The sequence below is a fragment of the Ranitomeya imitator genome, chromosome 3 (assembly GCF_032444005.1).
Source record: "Ranitomeya imitator isolate aRanImi1 chromosome 3, aRanImi1.pri, whole genome shotgun sequence".
NCBI classification, from domain to species: Eukaryota; Metazoa; Chordata; class Amphibia; order Anura; family Dendrobatidae; genus Ranitomeya; species Ranitomeya imitator.
Genome location: NC_091284.1, coordinates 604,151,581 through 604,172,743, shown reverse-complemented (window position 1 = coordinate 604,172,743; position 21,163 = coordinate 604,151,581). Strand labels below are relative to the sequence as shown.

At 49.1% G+C, this 21,163-nt stretch overlaps 1 protein-coding gene across 1 annotated transcript in view; it reads right to left on the bottom strand.

Annotated features, from left to right (window-relative positions):
- Positions 1-19,920, bottom strand: part of RBM26 (RNA binding motif protein 26) — a 122,087-nt gene extending 102,167 nt beyond the window's left edge. The window contains exons 1-2 of the mRNA XM_069758067.1: positions 19,647-19,920; positions 9,932-10,050 (exon numbers count right to left, since the gene is read on the bottom strand). Of these exons, the coding sequence (XP_069614168.1) occupies positions 9,932-10,050; positions 19,647-19,705 (178 nt within the window). The 5' untranslated portion in view covers positions 19,706-19,920. The remainder of the gene's footprint in view (positions 1-9,931; positions 10,051-19,646) is intronic.
- Positions 19,921-21,163: the final 1,243 nt, after the last annotated feature.

Here is a 21,163-nt window from a genome sequence, read left to right as displayed (position 1 = left end):
ATTGTTCTACAAACCTATGAATACAGAATCAACCCCTTCAGTGCCAAGTCCAAGAAGTTAGACAATATGTTTCTGATTGTTTGGAGTGGAATAGATCTGCACAACACAAGAAGAATGTGAATCTAAGTGTGAGGAGGAGGAAGGGCAAGCAGACAAAAAAATGAAAGTGAAACTTTGAGCACAATACTGCAGCATAGCCACAGACAGACAAGTCTGGATCTGTTTGTGTGTACGATCTGAGGTTTATTACATGCTTTCCTTACAATGGCAGCAGGCCGTAAAAGAGACCCAGTTTGGGAATATTTTAATGAAGCTCCTTCGCCTATCGGTAAGGCAGGCATGCGTGCAAAATGCAAACGATGCAACAGAGATGCAAGGCCTGGTGGCGCGAATGAGGCAACATCATGAGAAGTGCGGTGATGAAGATGAGTCGTCATGATTAAGGTCTTTTTCTCAACTCTGTTCATGTTGTAACATTTTTGCCGTGAAGAAGAGGCTGGGACCTCTGTGAAGTCAAATTCAGTTAGGTAGAAACTTTGATTTAAATCACTGATTTAAATCAAGCCTTACTGACTAGTGATTTAAATCGTGATTTAAATCGTGATTTAAATCAAATCCACCCTGTCTCCAGCCATGGCAATTTGTTTGGCAAGGTCCACCACCTCAGACGGAAGTTCCTGTTCCTGAATGGATTTTGCGAGGGCATCTGCCCAGAAAACCATTGCCTTGGCAACCCAAGCCGCAGAGAAGGAGGGAGATAGAGAGGAACCTGAGGCTTCGTACTCTGAGCGAGCTAGGGAATCTAGCTGGCGTTCTGTGGGATTCTTAATTGAAGCACCATCAGGAACGGATAAGAGAGTTTTGGTAGCTAAGCGCAAAACCAGAGGATCTACTAGCAGAGATTCCGTCCAATCTTTAACAAGATCTGCGGAAAAGGGATACTTCGATTCCAGGGCCTTTTTGCCTGTAAAACGCTTATCCGGACGCTCCCTGTGTCGCCTGACTATATCCAGGAAATCTGGCTGAGAGACGAACGTCTTGTGGGAACGCTTGGTTCTCGTAAAGGAGACGGAATGGTCCGGAGCAGAATTAGGGTCATCGTCCACTTTTAGTGCATGATTGACTGCCTCGATGAGGGAGTCAACAGTAGATCTAAACTCCGGAGCATCCGGGTCTAAGGATGCGTCAGACTCATATTCAGAGTCGTGATCGCTACGGGCCCCTGGAGAGGGTGAGCGAGAAGTGGAGCTACCAGAGGCTGACTGGCGTGGTGAGTGCTCAGGGGAGGTAGTGCGGATCCGTTTTCTGGATGACCGTGCCTCCTTCCGGTGAGAGCGGCCCCTGCTGGCCGACGATTCCCCTGTTACGGAGGGATCTCTTAACCCATGAAAAAAAGTGCCCCGCTCCCCAGAGGGGTCATGAAGGGATTTAATCGCGTTGGCTAAAGAATCCATGGACTGTGACAGTGACGTGGCCCACTCAGGGGGGCTAGATACACTGGGGTCGTGGCGGCGGAGGGCTCCTGGGGCATCGCAGGCTGAGCAGAAGGGGGAACTCTGAGGCCGAGGAAGTGGAGCCTGACAGGTGGTACATGCAGTAAAAAAGGTAGTATGCACCTTTGTGATCTTTTTGGTCCTTGACTGGGACATGGTGTACCCTAATGTAAGAGATAGTGCTCAGGGTCTATAGACTATGGAAGCGAGGGCGACGCTGCAAGGGAGAACGTAACGTGGTCTCCTTACCCGTGGTCCTGTGTCCCGCAAAGAGTGAGGCGGCGGCGGTGCTGAAGGGAAGACAGCCGGCGTTCAGAGCACTGCACGTGGAGGTGCTGGAGCTGCGGTGTGCAGTGAGAAGAAAGATGGCCGTCGGGGGTTGGGAGGGTAATCTCGCAGAGAGCGAGACGCGCCAGGACCGGGGGGCGGAGCCGCAGGATGATGCCAAAAGGTGGGCGGAGCCTATAGGGATGCGGCCTGTGCTAGGCCGAAGCTGGGGACTAAATTTGCGACTTCGGCCCGGCGCGCAGCGCCGGCGCCTACTGGGGACCCTGAAAAAAGGTGAAGGAGCCCTCCGGAACCCCTAGGACGACCGACTCCCCCCCATGTTATGGCACTTACCCCGAATAGAGGGGGAACGCAGAGAAGCTTGCTGCAGGTGAGCTGTGCCCGGGGTGATTAGGACGGTGCAGGGTTGGGGAAGCCTCTATCCACCATCCCCATGAGAGGGGGGTGGAGAGGAACCGTCCGCCTCCTTCCATCATCCGCTTTCTCAGTGGTGATGCAGTGGGGGCTGCACGGACGCCACAATGTAGAGTGCCTCTGAACAGCCGAGGGAAAACCTGGTGGGCAGGGCAGAATGTCCGGCATGAGAGAGCTGGCTGCAGAAGAGGATACGTGGAGGACACTCCATGTGCTCGTCTGTAAGGAGGGGGGGGGGAGATCGGTGCCCTTGAAGGGGCCCGTCGCCCCTTCGTCCGGTAAAAAAAAAAGAAAAAAAAAAAAGAAGAAGAGAGTTAAATCCAGTGTGCCTCCTACGGACTGGGTCTCTGGAAGCCAGCAGCAGGGTGTATACTGCAGGGGAGAAGCTAACTTTTTTTTCTCTCAACTTCGTGTCAGCCTCCTAGAGACAGCAGCATAACACCCATGGTCCTGTGTCCCCCAATGTGGCGAAGGAGAAATTACATTAATTTATGTCATGGCAGTCATGCAGGCACAGGAGATGTGCCTGAATGATCGCCGCTGGGAGCTCGAGGTAAGATATTTCAGACGTGCGAAAAAGAACAGTCCACCACCGTTTTGTGCACCTCTGAAAAGAAGTACATAGCTGAACAGAGGCCAGACGGAGTGCAGAGTTAGGGTAAGTTCACAATGGGCGTTTTTGCTGCATTTTTTTGCTGTGTTTTTCATGCGAAATTTTCAGCGGCTTTTTACAGTACCAGAAAAGCCTATGAGATTTCAGAAATCTCATTCACACACATTAGGTTTTTGTGTCATCAGGATTTTGACTTTGGCTGCTTTTTTTGGACATAGAGCATGTCACTTCTTTCAGCGTTTTTGCAGCGTTTTTCACCCACTGGCTTGAATGGGTGTTAAAAAAACGCTGCAAGTAACACAGGTATTATTTGCAGCGTTTTTTTCTGCAGAAATGTCAATGGACATTAGTATGGACAAAGACACAAAAATGCACCAAAAACGCACTTAAACCTGCGTTTTTGCCGCAGCTTCTTTCCTGCCGAGAAATCAGGTTTTGCGGCAGAAAAAAAAAGCAAAAATGCCCTGTGTGAACTTACCCTAACTCTGTCACATTATAGTAAATGGATTAGTCGAGGGTTTCATCCAAATCATGTCACTCAGATTTAAATGGAAACATGCTCAGTGTAGCGTGCAGGATAAACGTGATCCAAAATGTTATGTAAAGTGTTCCCAACAAAATATCCAACTCAAAGCAAGTCCCCGCCCAGGTCCGTCATCTGTCAATGGAAATATAGGGGCCTCCACTTACTGGTAGCACAAAGGCTCTGGAAAAGTGCCATGGCTCCTTGCCCTTCAAAAGAAATAAAGTGCTGTCCTGATGGAAGCGCGCAGGGAACCTATTCCATGCGCGATGCTCCTCTATGCCACTGTCACTAATGACAGCGGCGTCAGAGGGGTTAAATGCCAGCATCGATTGTGGGTGTTGCTGCGGGGTGTCAGCTCTTACCCAGAGTTCACACCCGTACGCGATCGCCAAAGCGTGTGATTGAGGCTGCGAGATCGTCGCACCATACAAGTACAGTGCATGTTGGGAAGGAGTTAACTTCCTGACAAAAAAAAAATGTTTAAAAAAATGATACAGATGTAAAGTAGACATGTGGCAATGGTTATTTATTAACCATGTTGTGTGATAACTATCTGGTTTAACCACTTCAAGATCAGGACATTTAGGTACATCTTCGGTCACGTCCCTGCCTTTGATGCGGGCTCTGATGTTGAGCCTGCATCTTTCCCTGCACATGACATCTAGATTGATCAGTTGTCCTGTGCTTCTAACAGCTGCGGGTACATCCGAGAGCAACCCGCTGCTGTAACCAGTTAAATGCTGCTGTCAATCACTAACAGCAGCATTAAAGGGAACCTGTCACCCCACAGAGCGTTTTTAACTAAAAGAGCCAGCTTGTGCAGCACTAATGCTGTATTCTGTCAAGGTGGCTCTTTTAGTTGGGGTCCCTTCCTACACTAAAATATTTGTTTTTATAATTAGCCTGCCATACCTGTAGTTTGTCAGGGGGGCATGTCTTTTCCCCCCCTGACAAAAACGCCTCCTAGCCATCACTCAATGCTCTCTGCGCCGCCTCCACTTCCTCCATTAAGGTCCCCGGCGCTGTAATTTTTTTTTTCGGGCATGCGCAGTTTGCCTTGCCCTCCGACTCCTTCAACTTACAGTGTAGGCACCAGGAAGTTAATGGAGGAAGTGCTGCACATTAGTGCTGCACAAGGTGGCTCTTTAGTTAAAAACGCCTGGGGGGTGACAGGTTCCCTTTAAACATGTTTTGGACAGAAGGGCGTCAAGTCCCACTCATCAGCGTCCCTGTCACGTGATCGCAGGGTGCTGATGGGTTGTCATGACAGTTGAGGGTCACAATTTTAAAGAAGAAAGCACATGCCGAAAAAGGTTGGAACTCCACAAGAGAAATTTGTTTCAAAATTACAAAAGTTTATTTCCACATAGAGACACTACACACAATAAAAACATTTTTTTAAAAATACTCCAAAGAGTAGACAGCTCCAATAGTCCAAATATTCCATGCAAAATTCGCCTAATCATACAACTATTACCTGGCATAAAGAAATTTTTTTGTACCAAGTTTGATTTTTTGTAACAACTGCTGTATAAAATGCTATACAAGGATAATTCTAGTTAGTGGACCCTTTAGGTTAGCGACCTTTTATATACAAGAGGAATATATCACATAAGAAACAACTGCCTTTGGATAGAAAAACACAAGTTTTTCTAGACAGAACAGAAGCATCTCTACTGGTCACAGAAGGTGCAAAAAGTGTCAGAGAACCTCCAAAAGCAGATGAGTGGAAGCATGTGACCAAAAGAAGCAAGAAGACCATGGAGAAATCACCAACCACACAACTGAAGAACCGATATCAAATCTTTGTAGAGGATGAAGATGGCACACCTAAGAATGAAGCAATACCAGCAAGCAAAAAAGAAAAGGGCACACAGCAACAAGTGACAGCAAAAAGCACAGCCAAGAAGCAACGAAGAGTGGTGGTGGTGGGAGACTCACTACTGAGAGGCACAGAAGCAGCCATCTGCAGACCGGACATAACTGCAAGAGAAGTATGCTGCCTTCCAGGTGCGATGATCAAGGATGTGACCGATAGGATACCAAAGCTCTTCAGCTCCAAGGACGTCCACCCATTTCTTCTGATACATGTTGGCACCAATGACACGGCAAGGAAGGACCTACCGACAATCTGCAAGGACTTTGAAGAGTTGGGGAAGAAAGTAAAGGAACTGGATGCACAGGTAGTTTTTTCTTCTATCCTTCCAGTAGACGGGCATGGCACCAGGAGATGGAACAGGATCCTTGATGCAAACAACTGGCTAAGACGATGGTGCAGACAACAAGGATTTGGATTCCTGGACCACGGTGTGAATTACTGGTATGATGGACTCCTCGCCAGAGACGGACTACACCTCAACAAACCTGGGAAACACACATTCGCCAGAAGACTCGCTACACTCATCAGGAGGGCGTTAAACTAGAAGAAGAGGGGACGGGAAGAAAAACATTAGACTCGAACAAAGACGACCCAGGAAAACATACTCTGAAGGGAGGTAAGAACATTTCTAAAACAATCCACAGTGAGGAGATTGGAACAAAACAAAATCCTCTAAACTGCATGCTCGCAAACGCCAGAAGCCTGACAAACAAGATGGAAGAACTAGAAGCAGAAATATCTACAGGTAACTTTGACATAGTGGGAATAACCGAGACATGGTTAGATGAAAGCTATGACTGGGCAGTTAACTTACAGGGTTACAGTCTGTTTAGAAAGGATCGTAAAAATCGGAGAGGAGGAGGGGTTTGTCTCTATGTAAAGTCTTGTCTAAAGTCCACTTTAAGGGAGGATATTAGCGAAGGGAATGAGGATGTCGAGTCCATATGGGTTGAAATTCATGGAGGGAAAAATGGTAACAAAATTCTCATTGGGGTCTGTTACAAACCCCCAAATATAACAGAAAGCATGGAAAGTCTACTTCTAAAGCAGATAGATGAAGCTGCAACCCATAATGAGGTCCTGGTTATGGGGGACTTTAACTACCCGGATATTAACTGGGAAACAGAAACCTGTGAAACCCATAAAGGCAACAGGTTTCTGCTAATAACCAAGAAAAATTATCTTTCACAATTGGTGCAGAATCCAACCAGAGGAGCAGCACTTTTAGACCTAATACTATCTAATAGACCTGACAGAATAACAAATCTGCAGGTGGTCGGGCATTTAGGAAATAGCGACCACAATATTGTGCAGTTTCACCTGTCTTTCACTAGGGGGACTTGTCAGGGAGTCACAAAAACATTGAACTTTAGGAAGGCAAAGTTTGAACAGCTTAGAGATGCCCTTAATCTGGTAGACTGGGACAATATCCTCAGAAATAAGAATACAGATAATAAATGGGAAATGTTTAAGAACATCCTAAATAGGCAGTGTAAGCGGTTTATACCTTGTGGGAATAAAAGGACTAGAAATAGGAAAAACCCAATGTGGCTAAACAAAGAAGTAAGACAGGCAATTAACAGTAAAAAGAAAGCATTTGCACTACTAAAGCAGGATGGCACCATTGAAGCTCTAAAAAACTATAGGGAGAAAAATACTTTATCTAAAAAACTAATTAAAGCTGCCAAAAAGGAAACAGAGAAGCACATTGCTAAGGAGAGTAAAACTAATCCCAAACTGTTCTTCAACTATATCAATAGTAAAAGAATAAAAACTGAAAATGTAGGCCCCTTAAAAAATAGTGAGGAAAGAATGGTTGTAGATGACGAGGAAAAAGCTAACATATTAAACACCTTCTTCTCCACGGTATTCACGGTGGAAAATGAAATGCTAGATGAAATCCCAAGAAACAATGAAAACCCTATATTAAGGGTCACCAATCTAACCCAAGAAGAGGTGCGAAACCGGCTAAATAAGATTAAAATAGATAAATCTCCGGGTCCGGATGGCATACACCCACGAGTACTAAGAGAACTAAGTAATGTAATAGATAAACCATTATTTCTTATTTTTAGTGACTCTATAGCGACAGGGTCTGTTCCGCAGGACTGGCGCATAGCAAATGTGGTGCCAATATTCAAAAAGGGCTCTAAAAGTGAACCTGGAAATTATAGGCCAGTAAGTCTAACCTCTATTGTTGGTAAAATATTTGAAGGGTTTCTGAGGGATGTTATTCTGGATTATCTCAATGAGAATAACTGTTTAACTCCATATCAGCATGGGTTTATGAGAAATCGCTCCTGTCAAACCAATCTAATCAGTTTTTATGAAGAGGTAAGCTATAGACTGGACCACGGTGAGTCATTGGACGTGGTATATCTCGATTTTTCCAAAGCGTTTGATACCGTGCCGCACAAGAGGTTGGTACACAAAATGAGAATGCTTGGTCTGGGGGAAAATGTGTGTAAATGGGTTAGTAACTGGCTTAGTGATAGAAAGCAGAGGGTGGTTATAAATGGTATAGTCTCTAACTGGGTCGCTGTGACCAGTGGGGTACCGCAGGGGTCAGTATTGGGACCTGTTCTCTTCAACATATTCATTAATGATCTGGTAGAAGGTTTACACAGTAAAATATCGATATTTGCAGATGATACAAAACTATGTAAAGCAGTTAATACAAGAGAAGATAGTATTCTGCTACAGATGGATCTGGATAAGTTGGAAACTTGGGCTGAAAGGTGGCAGATGAGGTTTAACAATGATAAATGTAAGGTTATACACATGGGAAGAGGGAATCAATATCACCATTACACACTGAACGGGAAACCACTGGGTAAATCTGACAGGGAGAAGGACTTGGGGATCCTAGTTAATGATAAACTTACCTGGAGCAGCCAGTGCCAGGCAGCAGCTGCCAAGGCAAACAGGATCATGGGGTGCATTAAAAGAGGTCTGGATACACATGATGAGAGCATTATACTGCCTCTGTACAAATCCCTAGTTAGACCGCACATGGAGTACTGTGTCCAGTTTTGGGCACCGGTGCTCAGGAAGGATATAATGGAACTAGAGAGAGTACAAAGGAGGGCAACAAAATTAATAAAGGGGATGGGAGAACTACAATACCCAGATAGATTAGCGAAATTAGGATTATTTAGTCTAGAAAAAAGACGACTGAGGGGCGATCTAATAACCATGTATAAGTATATAAGGGGACAATACAAATATCTCGCTGAGGATCTGTTTATACCAAGGAAGGTGACGGGCACAAGGGGGCATTCTTTGCGTCTGGAGGAGAGAAGGTTTTTCCACCAACATAGAAGAGGATTCTTTACTGTTAGGGCAGTGAGAATCTGGAATTGCTTGCCTGAGGAGGTGGTGATGGCGAACTCAGTCGAGGGGTTCAAGAGAGGCCTGGATGTCTTCCTGGAGCAGAACAATATTGTATCATACAATTATTAGGTTCTGTAGAAGGACGTAGATCTGGGTATTTATTATGATGGAATATAGGCTGAACTGGATGGACAAATGTCTTTTTTCGGCCTTACTAACTATGTTACTATGTTACTATGTTACTAAGTGATATGACAAACTCATGAATTATATCAGTTTTGCTTACAAATGGCATATTGCTGGTGCATCTGGGTGCATTGGTGTTGCTTAACCTGGTATTTGGTCTAAAGAGATGCTCACATCAATACCAACAACATCGCAGATCATTAATACCCGTATAAAGGCATAGTTTGCCAATCAACATGGCAGGCGAGAGCTGTATACTTCACCCCAGTCAGTCCTCTAAGGTCGCCCCCTGGTCCCTTAAGCAGCGGTGCAGCCAGAATGTGATGGAGTTTGAGAAGCCAAGGGCTTCACCGCTGCTTAACCCCTTCCCGACCTTAAGCAACACCAAAGCACCCAGATGCACCAGCAATATGCCATTTGTAAGGAAAACTGATAATTCATGAGTTTGTCATATCACTTGTGTTTTTCTATCCAAAGGCAGTGGTTTCTTATATGTGATATATTCCTCTTGTTTATAAAAGGTCGCTAACCTAGAGGGTCCACTAACTAGAATTATCCTTGTATAACATTTTATACAGCAGTTGTGTTACAAATAATCAAACTTGGTACAAAAAAAAATTTCTTTATGCCAGGTAATATTTGTATGATTAGGCGAATTTTGCATGTAATATTTGTATTTGGACTATTGGAGCTGTCTACTCTTTGGAGTATTTTTTTTAAATGTTTTTATTGTGTGTAGTGTCTCTATGTGGAAATAAACTTTTGCAATTTTGAAACAAATTTCTCTTGTGGAGTTCAAACCTTTTTCGGCATGTGCTTTCTTCTTTAAAATTGTGATATGTATATACTACATGCTTGGTAGTGAACCCACGTTATTTATTTCTTATATTATTCGATGGTGCCCACTTAAAAATCTGTGTCTACGTGACAGTTGAGGGTCTGCACAAGACCCCCAGGCCTGTCATTGTAAATCTATGTATGCCAGCATTGACATAGATCATGATTTTTGCTATACATAGCAGGACTGAAGCTCTACTATCTATAGCACAGGTGATTGGATGATCGCAGCTTCATGTCTCCTAAGGGGACTATTTAAGCCAATAACAAAAATTAAAAAAAATCAGACAGCACGGAGACATTTCACTTGGACGTGTGAACGCACCCTTACCAAGGAAAACATGCATTTTGTGTGGATTTACCTCTCTGAAGAAACACATCCAGCTGATCTATGCACAGGGCCTTCAGCTCTCTGTCATTTTTATCCTTCTTCACTAAGGCAACAACGTATTTCGCAAGGGCTGATGGGTCCGCGTCACAGCTGTAAGGAAAGGAGTAAAGCTGAAAGAAGCCTTGGGATTGACATAATTAATCGCCCAGCAGTCTGCACAGAACTCCCATCAGGCAACGACATGCTGTCTGACAATTACAGACATTGCTCTCAACTCCCACCTCATACACAGCGCTCTGCATTGCAAGCCGAATTCTGCCCCCATAAACTGACTACAGTCAGCTGCACACATCAGCCACCACCAGTAATGCCGGGGTGGGCCATTTCCCCAAGGGGACACAAAGGATCTGGGATTGTTGTGGAGGGATGAACAAATCGCTGAACTTAATTGAGCTCAATATAAACTTTTTCACTTCATTAAGGTCAGTAAATCCTACGGTGTGGATTGGCTGCTACAGAATAGAATAGCGGTTACAATATGCCCCATCGATCGTGTGTTAGCAGCAGCGAGGCAGCAGGTTGCCCACAGCACGGGTAAGCACACAAGCAGGGCAGAGATGTGCAGCTGGAGTGAGGTGACAACTGATCATATTACTTTCATGTAGCCGAACGACCCCTTATAAAGCCCCCAGACTGCGGTGTTAATGCGCACATACACGATGCATCAGCACACCCATTAATGAATACGTCATCTGCACTCTGTTGTGCACATTACAAACATAAGATACTTAGTTGGCTTTAGCCCTTTTCCATCAATGTTAACTAAGGACCTTACGTTTTAATACATATAACAAAGTGGCGTTAATATATTCTACAGTCGCATCGTGTATAGGTTTGTATAGTCACAGCAGCGTATTTAACACTAAAGATGTGTGGGCACTATATTTTGTTGCACTAATGGCGCTTTTTGGTTGTAGGCTTCAAATGGCATATGCTGGATTAAAATAATACAATCAGCTGTGACTCGCCCTCCCCGAGTCTAGATCTATCTTTCCGCCATTTCTCCAGTTTCTGTAAAATGGCTGCAACAGTGACATCATGACTGACAGCTAAATTATCCGCTGCTGTCAATCACTGACCTCAGCAGGCCAAGCTGTCTACATCAGCAGAGCCACTGAGCCCAGTGATTGGCAGCAGCGGTAATGTGCGCTGTAGTTGTGATGTCATCACTACAGCCCGTAGATGTGGAGGGTGAATAACATCCGATGTATTATTTTATCCCAGTGGTGGGCATTAAGAGGCCAGAAACCATCAGTGCCCTGCGTGCCCCATAGCAGAAGCAATGTCATATGACAGCTGGAGTGATCAGTGTTCTGAGCCCCCCTTACATGCAGTGGTGTAAGGGCATGTAAGGGGGTTTCCACTGCTTGACAACACCGGCTTATTCAATTTAGGACCCCAATTAATATAAAAACGATAGATGCTCTCTTCCTGCAGCAAAGCTGGTCCACCTATGTTGGCGCCAACACTGCTGGTGCGGTCATTATTTTTATTTGGATGAAGCAGGGGTTGTGGAAAATCTCTTTAAGGGTGGGGGTTTATATATGGGCCTCATGCACATGTGGATCCATCCAGGTGGAATGAGTTTTCTATACATACCACATGCATTGATGCAAATGTCCTATGCTATGTGCATGAAGCCCAAATATTTTTTCACGAGGCCTAAAGTGTGATTCTGGCACAAAATGAGGCTTATTGTTTTCAGAATCGACTTTGGGGAGAGAAAATCTAGTTATCCCATTTACCATTTCTCACACGTCACCAGGTCCTAATAGGCTTTAAATGAGGTGGCAGAAATATCATACTGCCATCTCCACTTCTATTTGTGCAGTGCTGAGGACGGAGGCCAGCGTGCTCCCTGGGACTGTCCAGACAACCGGAAAACTCCGACGAGTGCTAGCCCTCGTTTTCACAGCTAGCATAGACAGATTCATAGGGGGGAAAAAAAAAGCACAGCATGCACGATTTGCAAGAATTAGATGGCACCTGCCCATTCTACCCTATGGGTCCATGAAAAAGAAATCAGACGGCACTCGGATAAAATCTTCACTGACATATTATAGAAAATATGGAGAAACTTTTTTCTCTCTCCATCTTTACAACTACCTTTACAGCGCCGGCAGAGCCGTATACAGTGTGCACCTGACCAGTGTGACGGTACGTGAACAGGTCAGTTACACTGCACACGGCTTCCAGACACATGTGGGGCATTAGAGGGAACCTGTCAGCAGGACTGGGCTCAGTAACCTACAGACAGGGTCAGGTTGGCACCATTATACTGATTACAATGATATCTGAGGTGAAGAAATCTGTCTTGTGGTTGTTTAATCAATCAGTGTTGGCAGTTCTCAGGTAATGAGATTCCCCTGCTCTGAGGCGGCCTCTGGGGGAGGGGTCTTTATGTGGTGCTCTGGCCTCATCTCAGTCCTTGTGGGCTTAAATGTCACAACCTTCTGTGACCTGCCTACTATCTGAAATACTGCGCTTACGGAGTTAATAGTGTGATAAAGGAGCTGAACAAAATGTCATTTTCCTTTTATTTTATTATTTTTATTGTGCGATTCATCAAGGCTGGGAGTAGCGCACGCCAGTCCTAATGACCCGATCCATTACGGGGCATGCGCCATCACTAGTAACAATTCACTGAAAGAAGGACAACAATCAATAAGACATTGCAGAAAAAAAAGAAGCAGCCATACTTGTCATACCATGTCCAGACACACATGGACGCAGCAGGTCACTGAGATAAAAATCGGGGGCATCACAGGGCTTTGTCCCTTTCATTTAGTATAGGGATAATGAGGACCCTGGACGTGTGTTGTGAGCTTGTGTATTTTGGCCAAAATATCGACCGATACCTCATGAATTATACACTTTTTTAGCAGGGTTCAGGCCGGGGCCCTCAATGGTGGCTCAGTAATGTGGGTGCACGAAGTTATTGGCAGCCCACCCGATGGAATAGCAGGTTAGTAAGTGGATGCTTCATTAGTGCTTGGCACCTGTGCTGCCCGCACCTTTATCACAGGGACCTGCTGCCTCCTGTTACGCATGGTATTACATGTACGGCTGCTTCTCTGCAGCCTGGTGACAGCCTTATGATTAACTTTACGAGCGGGCATGCCCATGCCCCGTCCATATTGGCCTACCTGGCATATAAACAAAAAAAAGTCACAAGATCTTTGCACAATTAATGAATTGTGCAAGAATACTGCGACTTACAGGATGTTTACGCCAGAGGTTAGGGCACCTAAAGCTAATTTCCCCTTCAACCAACAGTAAGATTACTTTTTCCCTTGTACGATGCCCAGTTATAAAATGGTAGAATCACACGAGATAAGACGTAGACTGCCCCAGAGAAGAGGCTTCTCCGCTGTGATCTGGAGAGACGATGTGTCTAACCTTATCACACAGATCTCCTCACTGTTATTACACCAGGGGGAGATCTGCGATGTCATTACTGACAACACTATGGATTTATCCTAGGAATCAGAAATAATGGTCTGATACCTGGGATAGATCCCGAGCGTTGTGTGTGACAATCACTGCTTGTATGATCATCTTCATCACTGATACTCTGCAGCTCTCCAACGCATGACAATCGTCTTGTAATGGTGCGACAGTGGCGGGAGAGGAGAGCTGCAGAGTGAACCGGGGATCCGATTACATAATATGGATTGGACTGCAAGACCACACTTAGCAATAATACACACAGCACTGAGCTATGTCGGGGTACGGCCTGCTGGGGCTCATCAGCTGGTTGTCATGCACCATAATTACATATCACGGCAGAGAACAGAGAACAGCAGCCGTACTGGAGACTGTAGCCAGTGCCCAGACCTCAGCTTCAGGCTGCACAGCTGATAGAGAGCAGCAGCTGTACAGGAGAATATGGACCCGGACGACTGATAACAGAGAGCAGCAGCTGTACAGGAGAATATGGACCCGGACCCCTGCACGGCTGATAACAGAGAGCAGCAGCTGTACAGGAGACTATGCAGGGCCCGGACCCCTGCACGGCTGATAACAGAGAGCAGGAGCTGTACAGGAGAATATGGACCCGGACAACTGAACGACTGATAACAGAGAGCAGGAGCTGTACAGGAGAATATGGACCCGGACAACTGAACGACTGATAACAGAGAGCAGCAGCTGTACAGGAGAATATGGACCCGGACCCCTGCACGACTGATAACAGAGAGCAGCAGCTGTACTGGAGACTATACAGGGTCCGGACCCCTGCACGGCTGATAACAGAGAGCAGCAGCTGTACAGGAGACTATGCAGGGCCCGGACCCCTGCACGGCTGATAACAGAGAGCAGCAGCTGTACAGGAGACTATACAGGGTCCGGACCCCTGCACGGCTGATAACAGAGAGCAGCAGCTGTACAGGAGACTATACAGTGTCCGGACCCCTGCACGGCTGATAACAGAGAGCAGCAGCTATACAGGAGACTATACAGTGTCCGGACCCCTGCACGGCTGATAACAGAGAGCAGCAGCTGTACAGGAGACTATGCAGGGTCCGGACCCCTGCACGGCTGATAACAGAGAGCAGCAGCTGTACAGGAGACTATGCAGGGCCCGGACCCCTGCACGGCTGATAACAGAGAGCAGCAGCTATACAGGAGACTATGCAGGGTCCGGACCCCTGCACGGCTGATAACAGAGAGCAGCAGCTGTATAGGAGACTATGCAGTGTCCGGACCCCTGCACGGCTGATAACAGAAAGCAGCAGCTGTACAGGAGACTATGCAGTGCCCGGACCCCTGCACGGCTGATAACAGAGAGCAGCAGCTATACAGGAGACTATACAGTGTCCGGACCCCTGCACGGCTGATAACAGAGAGCAGCAGCTATACAGGAGACTATGCAGGGCCCGGACTCCTGCACGGCTGATAACAGAAAGCAGCAGCTATACAGGAGACTATGCAGTGTCCGGACCCCTGCACGGCTGATAACAGAAAGCAGCAGCTATACAGGAGACTATGCAGTGTCCGGACCCCTGCACGGCTGATAACAGAAAGCAGCAGCTATACAGGAGACTATGCAGTGTCCGGACCCCTGCACGGCTGATAACAGAAAGCAGCAGCTGTACAGGAGACTATGCAGGGCCCGGACCCCTGCACGGCTGATAACAGAAAGCAGCAGCTATACAGGAGACTATGCAGTGTCCGGACCCCTGCACGGCTGATAACAGAGAGCAGCAGCTATACAGGAGACTATACAGTGTCCGGACCCCTGCACGGCTGATAACAGAGAGCAGCAGCTATACAGGAGACTATGCTGGGCCCGGACTCCTGCACGGCTGATAACAGAGAGCAGCAGCTGTACAGGAGACTATGCAGGGCCCGGACCCCTGCACGGCTGATAACAGAGAGCAGCAGCTATACAGGAGACTATGCAGTGTCCGGACCCCTGCACGGCTGATAACAGAGAGCAGCAGCTGTACAGAAGACTATGCAGTGTCCGGACCCCTGCACGGCTGATAACAGAGAGCAGCAGCTGTACAGGAGACTATACAGGGTCCGGACCCCTGCACGGCTGATAACAGAGAGCAGCAGCTGTACAGGAGACTATGCAGTGTCCGGACCCCTGCACGGCTGATAACAGAGAGCAGCAGCTGTACAGGAGACTATGCAGTGCCCGGACCCCTGCACGGCTGATAACAGAGAGCAGCAGCTGTACAGGAGACTATACAGTGTCCGGACCCCTGCACGGCTGATAACAGAGAGCAGCAGCTGTACAGGAGACTATACAGTGTCCGGACCCTGCACGGCTGATAACAGAGAGCAGCAGCTATACAGGAGACTATGCAGGGCCCGGACCCCTGCACGGCTGATAACAGAGAGCAGCAGCTGTACAGGAGACTATGCAGTGTCCGGACCCCTGCACGGCTGATAACAGAGAGCAGCAGCTATACAGGAGACTATGCAGTGTCCGGACCCCTGCACGGCTGATAACAGAGAGCAGCAGCTGTACAGGAGACTATGCAGTGCCCGGACCCCTGCACGGCTGATAACAGAGAGCAGCAGCTGTACAGGAGACTATGCAGTGTCCGGACCCCTGCACGGCTGATAACAGAGAGCAGCAGCTGTACAGGAGACTATGCAGTGTCCGGACCCCTGCACGGCTGATAACAGAGAGCAGCAGCTATACAGGAGACTATGCAGGGCCCGGACCCCTGCACGGCTGATAACAGAGAGCAGCAGCTATACAGGAGACTATACAGGGTCCATACCCCTGCACGGCTGATAACAGAGAGCAGCAGCTGTACAGGAGACTATACAGTGTCCGGACCCCTGCACGGCTGATAACAGAGAGCAGCAGCTATACAGGAGACTATACAGTGTCCGGACCCCTGCACGGCTGATAACAGAGAGCAGCAACTGTACAGGAGACTATGCAGGGTCCGGACCCCTGCACGGCTGATAACAGAGAGCAGCAGCTGTACAGGAGACTATGCAGGGCCCGGACACCTGCACGGCTGATAACAGAGAGCAGCAGCTATACAGGAGACTATACAGGGTCCGGACCCCTGCACGGCTGATAACAGAGAGCAGCAGCTGTACAGGAGACTATACAGTGTCCGGACCCCTGCACGGCTGATAACAGAGAGCAGCAGCTATACAGGAGACTATACAGTGTCCGGAGCCCTGCACGGCTGATAACAGAGAGCAGCAGCTGTACAGGAGACTATGCAGGGTCCGGACCCCTGCACGGCTGATAACAGAGAGCAGCAGCTGTACAGGAGACTATGCAGGGCCCGGACACCTGCACGGCTGATAACAGAGAGCAGCAGCTGTACAGGAGACTATGCAGGGCCCGGACACCTGCACGGCTGATAACAGAGAGCAGCAGCTGTACAGGAGACTATACAGTGTCCGGACCCCTGCACGGCTGATAACAGAGAGCAGCAGCTGTACAGGAGACTATGCAGGGTCCAGACACCTGCACGGCTGATAACAGAGAGCAGCAGCTATACAGGAGACTATGCAGTGTCCGGACCCCTGCACGGCTGATAACAGAGAGCAGCAGCTGTACAGGAGACTATGCAGTGTCCGGACCCCTGCACGGCTGATAACAGAGAGCAGCAGCTGTACAGGAGACTATGCAGTGCCCGGACCCCTGCACGGCTGATAACAGAGAGCAGCAGCTGTACAGGAGACTATGCAGGGCCCGGACACCTGCACGGCTGATAACAGAGAGCAGCAGCTGTACAGGAGACTATGCAGGGCCCGGACCCCTGCACGGCTGATAACAGAGAGCAGCAGCTGTACAAGAGACTATGCAGTGTCCGGACACCTGCACGGCTGATAACAGAGAGCAGCAGCTATACAGGAGACTATACAGTGTCCGGACCCCTGCACGGCTGATAACAGAGAGCAGCAGCTGTACAGGAGACTATGCAGTGTCCGGACCCCTGCACGGCTGATAACAGAGAGCAGCAGCTGTACAAGAGACTATGCAGTGTCCGGACCCCTGCACGGCTGATAACAGAGAGCAGCAGCTGTACAGGAGACTATGCAGTGTCCGGACCCCTGCACGGCTGATAACAGAGAGCAGCAGCTGTACAGGAGACTATGCAGTGTCCGGACCCCTGCACGGCTGATAACAGAGAGCAGCAGCTATACAGGAGACTATGCAGGGCCCGGACCCCTGCACGGCTGATAACAGAGAGCAGCAGCTATACAGGAGACTATACAGGGTCCATACCCCTGCACGGCTGATAACAGAGAGCAGCAGCTGTACAGGAGACTATACAGTGTCCGGACCCCTGCACGGCTGATAACAGAGAGCAGCAGCTATACAGGAGACTATACAGTGTCCGGACCCCTGCACGGCTGATAACAGAGAGCAGCAGCTGTACAGGAGACTATGCAGGGTCCGGACCCCTGCACGGCTGATAACAGAGAGCAGCAGCTGTACAGGAGACTATACAGTGTCCGGACCCCTGCACGGCTGATAACAGAGAGCAGCAGCTGTACAGGAGACTATGCAGGGCCCGGACACCTGCACGGCTGAAAACAGAGAGCAGCAGCTATACAGGAGACTATACAGGGTCCGGACCCCTGCACGGCTGATAACAGAGAGCAGCAGCTGTACAGGAGACTATACAGTGTCCGGACCCCTGCACGGCTGATAACAGAGAGCAGCAGCTATACAGGAGACTATACAGTGTCCGGACCCCTGCACGGCTGATAACAGAGAGCAGCAGCTGTACAGGAGACTATGCAGGGTCCGGACCCCTGCACGGCTGATAACAGAGAGCAGCAGCTGTACAGGAGACTATGCAGGGCCCGGACACCTGCACGGCTGATAACAGAGAGCAGCAGCTGTACAGGAGACTATGCAGGGCCCGGACACCTGCACGGCTGATAACAGAGAGCAGCAGCTGTACAGGAGACTATACAGTGTCCGGACCCCTGCACGGCTGATAACAGAGAGCAGCAGCTGTACAGGAGACTATGCAGGGTCCGGACACCTGCACGGCTGATAACAGAGAGCAGCAGCTATACAGGAGACTATGCAGTGTCCGGACCCCTGCACGGCTGATAACAGAGAGCAGCAGCTGTACAGGAGACTATGCAGTGTCCGGACCCCTGCACGGCTGATAACAGAGAGCAGCAGCTGTACAGGAGACTATGCAGTGCCCGGACCCCTGCACGGCTGATAACAGAGAGCAGCAGCTGTACAGGAGACTATGCAGGGCCCGGACACCTGCACGGCTGATAACAGAGAGCAGCAGCTGTACAGGAGACTATGCAGGGCCCGGACCCCTGCACGGCTGATAACAGAGAGCAGCAGCTGTACAAGAGACTATACAGTGTCCGGACCCCTGCACGGCTGATAACAGAGAGCAGCAGCTATACAGGAGACTATGCAGTGTCCGGACCCCTGCACGGCTGATAACAGAGAGCAGCAGCTGTACAGGAGACTATGCAGTGTCCGGACCCCTGCACGGCTGATAACAGAGAGCAGCAGCTATACAGGAGACTATGCAGTGTCCGGACCCCTGCACGGCTGATAACAGAGAGCAGCAGCTATACAGGAGACTATGCAGTGTCCGGACCCCTGCACGGCTGATAACAGAGAGCAGCAGCTGTACAGGAGACTATACAGTGTCCGGACCCCTGCACGGCTGATAACAGAGAGCAGCAGCTGTACAGGAGACTATGCAGTGTCCGGACCCCTGCACGGCTGATAACAGAGAGCAGCAGCTGTACAGGAGACTATGCAGTGCCCGGACCCCTGCACGGCTGATAACAGAGAGCAGCAGCTGTACAGGAGACTATGCAGTGTCCGGACCCCTGCACGGCTGATAACAGAGAGCAGCAGCTATACAGGAGACTATGCAGTGTCCGGACCCCTGCACGGCTGATAACAGAGAGCAGCAGCTGTACAGGAGACTATGCAGTGCCCGGACCCCTGCACGGCTGATAACAGAGAGCAGCAGCTGTACAGGAGACTATGCAGTGTCCGGACCCCTGCACGGCTGATAACAGAGAGCAGCAGCTGTACAGGAGACTATGCAGTGTCCGGACCCCTGCACGGCTGATAACAGAGAGCAGCAGCTGTACAGTGTCCGGCTGTTATTAACCTCAGATATACAAGTAAAGGCCCGGGCAGTGGAGCAGACATGCGCAGAAGCCTCACCCCCGGGACACCCCGCACACGCAGCACTCACATAGGCTCCAAGGTCTTTGATAACCAGTGCTTTAACGCGTCGAAGTCCTCTATTATCATGTTCGGGCCTCTCCTGCAGCGGCAGCACGGGGTCGGTGCGGGAGTCAGCAGTGCTCGGTACCTCCGTACAGCCCGGTCACCTCCGCAGTGTTCCCAGGAGCCGCTCACAACCACCTACAGCGGTAACGTTACCATTAGGAGCGAAGCCCCAGCACACCGCAGAAGCCCGTACTGTAAGATGGCTGCCACCAGAGATCGCGACACCAGAACACTACGTCATAACGCTGCAATCACGGGTCAACGTACGCATGCGCAGTCCAGGGTCTGTGGGAAGCGGGCTGGATTGTGAGGGGGCGGGGTGCTTACCTCAGCCGGAGCCTGCAGCCAGTGACTGAGTGTGCGCAGCAGAGAGGGGATGAGTCTCCGCCGGCCGAGCAGCACGGCTCCCGGCTCCATTCGGGGCTTGTCGCACACAGTTCGCACCGGTTTTCGCCTGTAATAAAATAATGTATTTAACCCTTTCCTCGCCTGGCGATTTTCCGTGTCTGCGCTCTCTCCCACCTTCCAGGAGCCATCGCTTATTTTTCCCTCACTATGGCCGTGTGAGGGTTTGGTTTTTGTGTGGGACCAGTTGTAATTTTGAACGGCACCATTGAGTCTACCACACAGTGTGCTGGGAAAGAAGAACTAATGATTGGAGTGTGGTGGACTTGTGAGAAAATGCACGTGTGCTTCTGGCGGTGAGGTGACAATGACCTGGAGGCCGCAGCTCTAGGGCTGTGCGATCACAAACTTATATGCTTGGTTTTTTATTTAAGTGGCGAAACAATTCAGAAACTCGTGAAGATATTTTGATTTTGTCGCCGGTTTCTTTAGCCATAACGTTTTCATTTTTTCGGGGCATGGAGCTGTGCGGGCCTCTGTGTGGCGAGCCGACTGCTTTACTGGTCCCATACAATAGGGTGACGGTAAGGTTCTCTCCCCATAGTCAGTGCTAGGAACCTTGTGGATACATGTGTATGTGGTTCCTAGCGATGACTGCAGGAAGTGGGTGGGGAGAGCACCTTATCGTCACGCACACCGGCGGTCAGTGGACTGGAAGACGCTGGCGCCTGCGCAGAAGATCCATAAATAAGGTGCCCATAGAATGGGAGGGGGAATATGCGGCTTATGGAGGGAGTGCAGGGCGCAGGATCCTAGCGCCACTACTCCATGTAACAGCAGAGCTTTGGATGCAACAGCTGCCGGCTTTTCTATGCGCTGTGAATCACCGCATCCTATACATAGGACGGTGCTATTTATCTTGTGGAGACTGAGCGTCTCCGCAAGATAGACATGCTGCGGTCTATAGAGACGCGCCGCATGTGCGTATACACAGGTCTGCCACCTGCGTCTTTGTACGCATAGTGGATATGGGATTTCATAAAATCCTAGCCACTATGCTGTAACATCTGGACGCTGTGGCTGTACACAGCTTCCAATCTGCAGCAAATACTGAACGTGGAAACATACCCTGAT